Genomic DNA, 11,954 nt, shown 5'->3' with positions numbered 1-11,954 from the left:
GCTTGTCAGCTATGAACGTCACGTAACTTAACCGATCATTTTAACAGATGTGATGTTATAAGGTCGCTTATTTTGTTTTAACATTTGTATCGATGATATTCGAGTGAGTTAAAACCCATCGGCACACAATGCATCTCGGGATATGCTGGGCCGCGAAGGATATACAGTATCAGATGTGTCCTCCGAATCTGGGAGCAGAAGGCTGCATTCGTCGGCTGAATTTGAAGGACTCTTCAACAAAATTGGACAGCCTAGTCACAGCGCTGTGACGTAACCGGTCTACGAATGCAGCCTCTGAAGGATGCAGCCCCTGAATTGAGACACACCTAGTGTAATACATGGAAGTAGTCTCAGTAATTATCTGAATTGAGACAAAGCAGTAGTCTTGTTCGTCCGTAAAGTTGTAATCAAATAAAAAGAGAATAATGGTCAAAATGAATCCAGCAAAGGTTATCCTTGCTTTTAGTCCCTAGTATGCGTCTCCAACGACACTAGATTCTACACTTCCACAGGGCAACACAATAGTATTTTCTGTAATGCCTGATACATTCCCATGTTTTACCAACTCCACATTTCTCAGTTAACACTAATGACTTCATAATGACAAGCAGTTTTCGACTTTCCATGGTAATTGGCTAGCAGAGTGGTATGCTTGGCAAAACATGTCCCAGATCTTATATGTATGCACAGAGATTAAACTTATATTGATATCCTGCAGAAATTGCAGTTTTCTTTTAATTACTGGTTATTACCAAATGTTACGTGCGTATTTAAGTTACACTTTCTTTGATAAAGATAGAAAAGTGTGCTTTGTCATACAGGTCAATGATGCTATAGGAATGGAATGGCCATGGATCTTTTTTACCACACTCATTCTGGTTGGCTCCTTCTTCGTGCTAAACCTCGTTCTGGGAGTGCTCAGTGGGTAAGATTACCCCAAACCTAACTACTTCCCTTCAGTTCATTTATTTTACATAATCATGATTTACTCTTTAAGCTGTTCATTTAAGACTGTCATTTCTTCACACTGCTTAGTGTGTTCTGTCTCTTTAGTTCATATTGTTTGTCTTGTTTCCAACTAGTGAGTTCACAAAAGAGCGAGAGAAGGCCAAGTCCCGAGGAGAGTTTCAGAAGCTGAGGGAAACCCAGCAGTTGGATGAGGACCTCAAGGGCTATATGGAGTGGATAACTCAGGCTGAGGTCATGGACAATGACCAGGAGGCACAGGGTAAGGCACAAGGCACAGAATACAATGCCGGTTGGACATAATAGAAAAAATTATACAGTATATAACATGCCAAGGAAATGCCTGGAATTTTATTTTGCAGCTGTCAGAAACATTACTAGCATTCAAGATATGCATAAACTCAGTAGATTAACGTTGCTGTAAATATCATTTTTTTGTAGTGCCACTCTGGTTGACATTCACTAGATGGTAATTTTCCCTTTTTTCTTTCAACTGCAGCAATATTCTTCAGTGCAGTTCTGACCCAAATATATTTTAGTGCTGACATTCACTGGAAATACTTCCTCTGCCTTTTATCCACTGTGTCTATATGTGGTAGTACTCACTAAGTAATTTAATCAGTTGGAGGCAGCCTCAGTAGGGGTCCCGAGCCAAATTGATTAGACAAGCTGCAATCGGTGAAAAAACTGTTTTTGTGTAGTTAGGTCTTGGTGTTGATGGCCCACGTTTCAAATGATTTGTGTCCGGGGTGTAAGGGGTAGACCATAATCTTTCCAGCTCGCTTCAGGACCCTGGAAGGATACAAGGCTTGTAGGACTGGAGGGATGGCAGATAGCTGCCAATAACTTTCTCAGAGGAGCAAATTACATGCTTAAACCTTTTAAACACTAGCCTTATTTTTAGGCCTCTGCTCGAAAATTGCATACCCATACTAAAGAGAGTGTAGATCTCTAACTACAAGGTCTATTTGAATAATTTTCATGTTATACACTGATATTTACACATCTGAGCAAATCTCACAAGTGTTACCATTCTTATATGTTACTGGTTAATAGTGAATGAAGATGGAACAAAACTCAAATTGAAAATTGTCAGGTTCACCTGAAAAAAAAGCAAGTTTTATTGATATTATTTATTTGAAATAATGCAGATCCAAGCCTAAAAATACACCACAATCATAGCACAACATGTTTGAAGTCTCCACAACAAATTTTACTTCGATTGAGTGAAGCAGGCCAAGGTTATAGAGGTTTGAGTATGGAGAGGTCAGGCAGGGCCATACCAAATTCTCATTTTTGGAACCAGCTGTTGCGCTGTGCTATTCTAATTTTATATACTATATAACTATATATTTCACTTATTTTATCACTACTAGTATTCAATCTATCCAAATACAGCAGTTTGGCATCATTTCAAGCCATTTTGAGCTCTCATATCTCTCCATGGAATGTTCTCGTCTCTGTCTGTGTCTATGGAGCCCTTTCTAAGCCTATGATTGGCGGATTTCAGCATGTGACACCTTGTTCAATGCGGAAGAGACCCAGGAAAGCAGTAGCTGGGCTCGAGTAGATTAACATACTTTTTAGCCACTAAAAATCCCAAACCGTGCCGCGCCACCCCCAAGCCAAAAATGCTGACCATTTCATCATACTTGCACCCAGAAGCGCCATTTTTCACACGCACACACACACACAAAGGGACACAGAGAGAACACGTCTGAAACGGATTACCGTCAATTTCCAGCGTTTTTCTTGCAGAAAATCATCTCAAGGTACGATGCGTTTAAATTTTTTTGCTGTGGAGAGGTTTGTTGTTCGTTGGCTTTCTGGCTGTAATCTTTTAATGGTTTCACGGAGAGGAATTTAGAAGCTATGGGTGGATTCGCGGTCGAATCCTCGTGCTTTCTGATCTATGCATCGGCCATGATAGCGGCCAGCGTTGTGTTGGGATATGCAAACGGAGTGCATAGTTCGTCGATTTGTGGGGAAAAATACGTGATATTGTGGTAAATCTTCTAGTTTATTGAATTAGTTCGTGTATAACTGTGTTTTGAGTGAGTAAAATGGTTACTCTGGTTACCCATGGTTGTTTTGCCCAGAATTTGTTCGTTACATAGGTATATGATATGTCATAAAATATCATTTTATTTGTTTCGCAAAAGTGAATTGTACTACATGTTTGTACTCTGTCGCCCCCCTAGCCCCCTTTAAAGGGGGCTCTCGGTATAATATGTTATTAAGGCAACAAACCTACTTGGTTAGGTTTAGAAAAATATCATGGATTGAGTTAAAATAAAACCCTTTCTTGCAGAAAACTGTGAAGGGAAACTTCTCCTGTGTGCTGCTGTCATCAGAAACAGAGGTAGCTTCACGTGACGCTTCAAAGGAAAGAATGTTTAATTTATGTTGAAACATATTTCTTCATTTCCTCTCCCCTTGCATGGTTTCCTTGCGTCTCTCCATACATCCCTGGTGGGAGGGAATAAGATGCAAGGAAATGACAGAAACGGGGGTGCAATTTAGAGACTTGGAATGTACCCTTAGACTCTCTATCCATCATCACAGATTTTGTGGCACAAATGTTAAATTGACTCCCCTGTAGGAACATCGCGTTTCCCATTTGGGATTCGTTTGCGGCTAAATGTAGTGTGGGGTGAAAGCGGTTGCGAGCAGTTGTCTCGGGAGCACGTCTGTAGTGTTGGCATTGTTGCCAGCTTGCTGGTCGCTTTGTCATACTACCGGGTTTTGGTGCATAAATACCCGCCGTCAGTAGCCCTTGAAGACTAGGGTCGAGTTTATGTAGATCTGGATAGGCAGTTAGAGGGGATGCTCAATTTACTAAGTTGCTCCTATACTTTCTTTGTGCACGGGTATGGTCAATACTGTACGTTCTTTTGATCTCCGGGGATTTGTTTTGTGCATTGGTCATTTGTGCGTCATGGCGGGGGTGGATAACTTCATTGAAGCTCCGTCCGAGGCATTGTTAGATCAGTGTACAAAGGATCAGTTAATAAAGATAGCCGACTACTATAAAATAGATGTGGGGGCTAAAAGATTAAAAGAAAAATGTTAAGGCTATTTTGAGTGCAAATTTGTACGACGGCCATTAACCTAACTGGGGCTGCTGGTGTTAAGGAGTCGCTCCCTGACTTAACTTTAAACTTTGAACAACAGAAAGAAATGTTGATGTTAAGAATGCAGCTAGAGAAAGAATGGGATTTGGAATTGGAAAGAGTACGACAGCAATAAGAGTTAGAGAAAGCGGTGGCGTTGGAACAAATGCGACAGCAAACGGAAAGGGTTAAGTTGGATTTAGAAAGCGAGAGACTGAAGCTGATGGGGGAAGGTAAATTGGGTGATAATTCACGGAGTGAAGAGTCGGCCTGGCGTGATGATTCACATGAGATTTTGAATAATTTACGTTTGGTGCCAAAGTTCAATGAGAGAGATGTTGAGACCTTTTTTACGATGTTTGAACATGCTGCAGATATGAGGGACTGGTCAAATTCGGACCGCACAATATTACTGCAGTGTGTGTTGACGGGGCGCGCTCAGGAAGCCTTCTCTTCGTTGACTACAGGTGACAGTTGCGATTATGTTAAGGTTAAAGCTGCGGTTCTAAAGGCGTATGAATTGGTCCCTGAAGGTTACCGTCAGCGGTTTAGAAGTTGGAAAAGAGGGGACAGGTCGCATCTGAGTTTGCCCGTGATTTGGGGACTCAATTTAGCCGTTGGTATTCTGCGTCGGATGTCAAAGATTTTGATGATCTGTGTAACCTGATGGTGCTTGAACAGTTTAAAAACTCAGTCCCAGAGGTAATTGCTATGTACATCAGTGAGCAAAAGGTGAAGACTGCAGGTGAGGCTGCTGCGTTGGCAGATGATTGTTTTAACCCACAGAAGTAGCGGCGGGGATCCACGCGCTTATGGCTTTGCTGGTAGGGAAAGTGGTCCTGCCCGGTATTTCTCTGGCAGTTCTGGTGGAAATTTTCGTTTGGAACAGAGAGCTGACCGTGGTGTCCGTACCTCTGACGATAGTTGTCATTTCTGCCATGAAGTAGGGCACTGGAAAAGAGACTGTGCTTTGCGCAAGTCGCAGAACAGGTATAACGGCGCGCAGGTGAAACCAGCCGCTCTGGCTGCGCCAGTTTCCAAGTTGGTTATGTCAGACAATTTGAGTAATCTGACATCTCTCACGGAAAAGCCCGATTTGACTTCATTTTTGCCTTTTATCACAAAAGGACATGTGTCTCTGGTGGGTACTGACAGGAAGGTGCCGGTGACCATATTGCGTGACACTGGAGCATTGGATTCATTTATCCTGGCGTCTGCTCTGCCTTTTTCTGCGGAAATGGGCAAAGGTGCAAGCCATGGACCGGTATCCGCCGCCGGCGACAAAGAAAGAACTGATGAAATTTTTAGGTTTGGTTGGTTATTATAGAGCTTTCTGTCATAACTTTTCGACTGTAGTGGCGCCGCTGACAGACCTACTGAAGGGTAAGGTGGAGTATATTTGGTCTTCTGGTTGTCAAAGGGCTTTCGATGCTGTAAAGCTGATCCTTTGTGATTCTCCGGTTCTCGCTGCACCACGAATGGATAGCAGTTTTAAGCTGCAAGTTGATGCCAGTCACGTGGGTGCAGGTGGGGTGCTGATGCAAGAGGACGAATTGGGTATTGACAGACCTGTGAGTTTCTTCTCCAAGAAGTTCAACAAGCACCAGTTAAACTATTCCGTAATAGAAAAAGAAGCTTTGGCGTTGATTTGGTCGTTACAGCAGTTTGAGGTGTATGTGGGTTCAGGGCCTGTGGTAGTTTACACGGACCACAACCCTTTAACATTTTTGAACTCGCTACACTGTCCAAATCAGAGACTCATAAGATGGTCCCTGTTTTTTCAGGCATACTCTCTAGAGATACGTCACATTAAAGGGAAGGACAATATTGTTGCTGATGCATTGTCCAGGGCCCCATGTCAGTAATTGTGCATCATGTTTCTTTCAACTTTGTTGTCCGTCTCTCTTAAAGATTGCTTCAAGGTACCAGTAGCTGAGTTGGGAGATGACGAAGTAGCTGAAGGAATGAGATGTGGGCATGGGTGATGTCCAGGGGCCTGTGGGGACCCTGTCTTTATGGGGGGGGGTGTGACGGCCCAGGGCCATCAGGAAGATTGGAGGCAGCTGGCCAACGCCTTCGCCCTACAAGACCCGCCCCATCCGGAGGATGGGCTGGCTTCTTTTCCCTGACACCTGGTGTGCTACACGGAGTGTTTAGAGGGAGCAGTTACACCGTCTGGGATGCTGCGAGAATGCTCTCCTGTTGTGCACTTTGAACTGTCCCGACCTTTTTCTAATAAAGGTGGTTTCTTTATTTAGCACCGTGCCTGAGTTTTTGTTATGTTTTGTTGTGGTTCAAGAGCCAGACCATAACCATAATCTTGTAAAGTGTAACGTTGGTGAGAAACTTGAATAAATCCATTTGTTTGAAGGTGTTTTCACAACATAAATATAGATGAGAGAGGGAATTATGACCTGTTTACACTACCTCTATCAGCTTACTGTATAATACATCATTACAACTACTAATAACAAGAGATGTTTTTAGTCATAAAAATATAATTTTTTACTTCCTTATCACTTCAATTGTCTGTTTTTATAAAGAAAAAAAACTATAAATAAACAAATTAAAAGGATCACATTTAGAATTGTTGAGGGTTGTCAGCTTCCACGCACAGCCTCACTACTGTGGTCTGCCCACGAGAGATCGTCCTTCAGGAGATCCTCTCCTTTTAGCCACCAGCCACAGCTAACCGCGATTGAACGCAGCCGCGTCCAATCAGCCGCTGCAGCTGGCATCCGGGACAGAGGGTGGCACCCGAGAAGACTGAGGGAAAACAGGGAGAGCACAAACACAACACGGCACGTAACACTCCCTCCCATAAAACCAAACACCTGTTTGGCCACAACCAACCCCCACCAGACATTCATTTACATTATCACAAAAACCCACACACAAGACGACACACAGGAGACATATAGGAAACGTCCTCCGGACTGATTTAAATGTTTCCTTGCACGATTGTGCGAACCACTTCCGCATCACCACCCCACTTTCTGTTATGAAGGACCACCCACCACTGTCCTCACTGGTGACCTCACCCGCCGTGGCGAAACACCTAGCCAAGGCTGGATTGCCTCTCTGGGTGCGGATGACCGTCTCACCAGTCACTGGCAAGTACACTTTTGGACCAGCAGTGGACATTTCTCCACCTTTAGGGTCTTGTTGAGACCTATTCTCAGACAAAGGAGAAGCACACAGTGAATCAGGCATGGGGATATTCACAACTTCAGGGTCTGGAAACACTTTATTTCCCGCTATGTCGTTTCCTAGGATGAGATCAACACCATCCACAGGAGAACATGAGCGGACGGCCACGGGGAAGAAGCCTTCCTAAGGTTTCGGAACTGCTGTCTATAAGCCTCCGGCACTAACTCATAGGCCCTCAGAATAGCCCCTTTAACCGTCTCGTAGACCAGGCTATCTTCTACCGACAAGGACGAGCAGGCTTCCTGAGCTTTTCCAACCAGCTTACATTGTAACAGTATGGCCCACACGTCTTCTGGCCAATGTAAGGCAGCAGCAATGCGCTCAAATGCACCAAAGTATGACTCCACCTCAGACCCACGAAATACAGGGACCAGAGAAATATTCTTGCTTACATCGAATGCAGCAGTAGAACCCGACATTACCTGTATATCCGCAGAGGTGCGAACAGACCCAGAATTCAGCTCTAACTCACGCATCCTAACCGCTGTATCTGCCTCCAACCTACGGAATTCCAACTCCCTCCGGAGCTCAAACTCTCGCTCTCGCTCTTCCTTTTCTAACTGGAGACGAGCGAGGCGCACTTTTACGCAAGAGTCACCCCTAGAACCAGAAGTTGACCCCGAAAACAACGGATCAAACTGAGGCAATGTGCGCGGCTTCGCTTCCGCCCTACCGCTCTGCTCCGCCGGAGTGAAATGCTGCTCGGTCGCCTCCCGCCCCGGAGATACCGCTGCCACGGCCGCGTCCGCTTCGTCAGGAGACTCTTCCGGTGCCGGTAACCGGAGAACACCCTGCATACACAAACCATTAACAATTATGGCTTTGAGTTCTCCCTTCGAAAGGGCACTCGACGCAGGGACACTATAATGCGCTGCTATCTCCCGCAACTCACTCTTCGTATACTTCTCTAACTAAGTGAAAAGGATTTGCCACAAATTCCTCCATCGTAAACTCTGCACCCGAGAAGACTGAGGGAAAACAGAGGGAGAGCACAAACACAACACGGCACGTAACAATGTCTAAAAGTATTTATATATAAAATAAAATAGAAATTAAACTCCATTAGACTAGATTACATTGCAAGCAATATACAAACAATTGTACTCTGACCACACCACTATGTCACATTGCATGAGACAGTATTGCAGTTAGTAGCAACAATGTATGGTATACAGTACATGTGTAGAGTAATATGATACCAGCTGCTTTCAGTGTGCAGCAGAAGTTTCTATAATAAATTATAATACAGTGGGATATTAAGTAAAATATAATATATGGTGAAATATATTGATATAGTGCAATGTACAGTATAGTTCAGCAATTTAGCACAGACTATAGAATATGATAAAAAGTATAGTATGAGGTTAGTGTCAGATATTATATAAAGTACTTACAGTCATAATGATGTTTGTGCAATATTTCCATATCCAAGAAGAGGTGTGGATTGGGTTAGAGTGGGGACCTGAACACTCAGGGGTAGGGGTTGTGTCAAAGCATCGAAGAATGTGTTCAGCTCACTAGCAAATACTAAGTTTCCTGTTCAACGGAGGCGGGCTTTGCTGCAGCCGGTAATTTGCTTAATTCCAAACCTCCTTCACAGCATTCTGTCCCATTTTGGCCTCAGTCTTCCTGTAGCTTTTCTTGGCCTGTTTCAGTTTTCTCTAAACTTCCATTTGGACTGCTTGCAGTTCCTCACAATCCCTCGCCATGAAAGCACTTTTCTTTCTGTTGAGAAGAATTTTCATCTCCAGTGTTGTTCAGGAAGCAGCAGACCTTTTTGGAAGGTACAATGTAATGCAATGACAGAGACCCTTCACACATCCTCGTAGTCCTACTGGAACAGTTCATGGAAACACTCCTGAGTGCTCTGTGTCCTTAGACCAGACTTTTACAGTCTTGTTGCTTCAGCAGTGGCTTGCAGGTGACGTCAACGTGTTTCAGGATGTGGTCTCATTCAGCAAGTGTGGTGAGAGAAGAGGAGCTGTAGGCCCCCTTCAAAGGAGAGAGGGAGACATGATTGAAATCCTTACTGATTATTATGAGGGTGCTGGATTGCTGTATTTGTAGACTTGTGGTGATATCACTTGAGATATATAGTGGATTTTCAAACATTGGTGTACGAAAGCTCCCCTGGCAGGGAGCATGGTTTACGGTTAGTTCATCCGTCTTGTTTGCAAGGGAAGTGGTGTTCCCCATAAGAATTGATGGAAGAAGAGGTTTGTTTTTTATGCCTCTCACTCTCTCCATGTCTCTGAAATGTGTGCTGAGGGAACTCCAGCTCCATGCCTGTAGCACAGTAGCTCGCTGCGGGTGTAAGCGACCATTATCTCCAGGTAACTAGTATGGAAAAAAACACACAATTCAATTTATTTTGGAGAGCCCAAAATCACAAATTGTCTGTACACAAGCAACATCCTCTGTCCCATTGGTACGAGAAAATCTCCTTTAACGTAGAGAAAAGAGGAAGAAACCTTAAGGAGAGCAACAGAGGAGGGTCCTCTACCAGGATGAAGTGTGATAGATGTTATGTGTACACAATGAACAACATAACAGAGTTACAACACATTACATGCATATGACAGAAATTATTCATATAATGAGAGTAGTAAGCAGAATAATGATGGAAAAAGTATGACTACTAATAATAAAAGCAGTAATGGTATTGGCAATAGCAATGCAACTTTGGGGTGACCATGGCTCACTGGGTTAAGAGGGTTGTCTGGTAACTGCAGGGTCAACGGTTCGATCCTTGACTGGGACATGTCATGTATCGAAGTGTCCCTGAGCAAGACACTGAACCCCTAACGGCTCCCCGGGCGCCTGTCCCACTGCTCCCTATATACAGGGATGGGTCAAATGCAGGACCACAACAAGCAAGGGAAGAAGCTAATACAGGAGTAATATGAAGAACCTTCCACCAAATTCACCACAACTAAAATGCTTTAGTAGTGCAAGCTTGCATAAGTAATCAACAATCACAAAGTAGATGAAAGGTCTAAAACAGAAACAGTAGCAAGACAGCTGCTGCAATGGGCTCCTCACCGAGAAGTAGAAAAGTTACTATTTATATTTTATTAATATTGATTACGTTACAATTTTTTCTTTGGGAGTTGCACCACTTTGCACACTGCAAATGGTAATAGAAAGCCAGTTACCTGATCTAAATATCAACAAAGACTAACATGGAAGATGTAGACTGATCTTTAACATGATCTAAAGACCTGTTCTGTGTGTGTGTTTGTCTCTTTTCATCAGGCCTGCTCAACACAGAAAATGGATCAGAGACGGGAAGTGTCAACAAAATGGACACCATGCAGATGATCATCTATTACTAGTCAGTAGTGCCCTTGTTTAGCAGAATGTATTTATTCACATATTGTCAACATTTTAAAAGTCTTAGTTTAATAAAAGGAGTTCCGAAAGTATGATACTGAGTGTATTAACATGAGTATCCTGGTTCTGATCGGGTTTCTGAAGTATCCAGTTTTTGTGTTTGAACATGCAAACATTATATCCTGATTTTACAAACCTGGATAAACCTCATCCTAGTTTTGAGATCGTTTTTGAAATATAGTTATAAGAAATAGCTCAATGCGTAGTGTGTGTAACAGTGGATGTGCTCAGAGCCGACAGGTGTTGGCGATCGGAGCAGAAAAAGAATAAGGAGTAAAGGTATCAAGTGTAAATGTCCTTGAGTAAACCTTGCAGGGGGAGACAAGGTGGGCTTATCATCCACGGTCTGGAAGCTGAAGCAGGAAAGGTTAACATGGTCTATATTTCCTCTCATCACCCATGCCCAATGCCATGCAGTAATCAGTAACCGGGATACTAGCATCATGTCTACAGGGATGTGAATAACCCCATCTATCCATGTTCCATAACAATAAAGAGGGGGTCATCAAAGTCATTTAAAAGTCATGCTACCTTTTTTAGGGCCACTATGAAGACTCACCATTCATCGGAATTCAACTTGTCTTCCTTTGTCTTTTGTGCAGTAAACTGGCTCGTAAGTGGAATCGTTGGTTACGCCGTAAATGCAGAGTGTATGTGAAGTCCAAACTGTTCTACTGGTGGGTGATCATGCTCGTCCTTCTTAATACGCTGGCCATCGCAACGGAACACCACAAACAGTCCCAGAGACTCACAAACTGGCAAGGTCAGAGCTTTATACACCTCTCATGCCAACATGCATTTCATCCTGTATTTAGTACCAGATCATTTTCATCAATCAGCTTCATTTTAGTGAGAGCAATAGAAACACTGTTTTTCGAAAAGAAGTATCATGAATACAGTGCAATGTGGTTTCTCAGCCTTGGAATGCAAATTTGGGATCAAATGCAGAGACGAGACCAATCTTATTGATGTGTTTTGTCCATACAATAAATGGACTACCCAGTGTGTTAGTAGAATAATGAAATAATTTCCAGTGTTTACTAATGAACAGTTAATTGATTGAATAAATGATTCTAAAGATGCTATTAAAAAAAAGACGATGTGGTAAAAAAAAAAGTTATAAAAAGGCAACTAAATGGGCTTCATTACACTGCTGAACATAACTCTCATAACTCTGGGTGCCAGATGGCTGCTGGTCTGCCTAACAAGAACACCTTAGTGCAAAGAAAAACAAATAGTTCTGTAATCAATGACCAGCCAAGTTTCATGGCA

General features: G+C 43.1%; 1 protein-coding gene across 1 annotated transcript; it reads left to right on the top strand.

Annotated features, from left to right (window-relative positions):
* Positions 1 to 839: 839 nt before the first annotated feature.
* On the top strand, positions 840 to 11,445 carry LOC116376897 (dihydropyridine-sensitive L-type skeletal muscle calcium channel subunit alpha-1-like; the record flags this gene model as incomplete). The annotated part of the gene is made up of 4 exons (XM_031838396.1): positions 840 to 925; positions 1,083 to 1,228; positions 10,545 to 10,623; positions 11,285 to 11,445. Coding segments are annotated over exons 1-4 (472 nt in total), but the record flags the coding sequence as incomplete, so codon positions are not given.
* Between the last annotated feature and the right edge of the window lie 509 nt (positions 11,446 to 11,954).

Source organism: Anarrhichthys ocellatus, unplaced genomic scaffold, assembly GCF_004355925.1.
Source record: "Anarrhichthys ocellatus isolate YVR2014 unplaced genomic scaffold, GSC_Weel_1.0 scaffold681, whole genome shotgun sequence".
Lineage (NCBI taxonomy): Eukaryota > Metazoa > Chordata > Actinopteri > Perciformes > Anarhichadidae > Anarrhichthys > Anarrhichthys ocellatus.
This window is presented reverse-complemented; position numbering and strand designations above follow the sequence as displayed.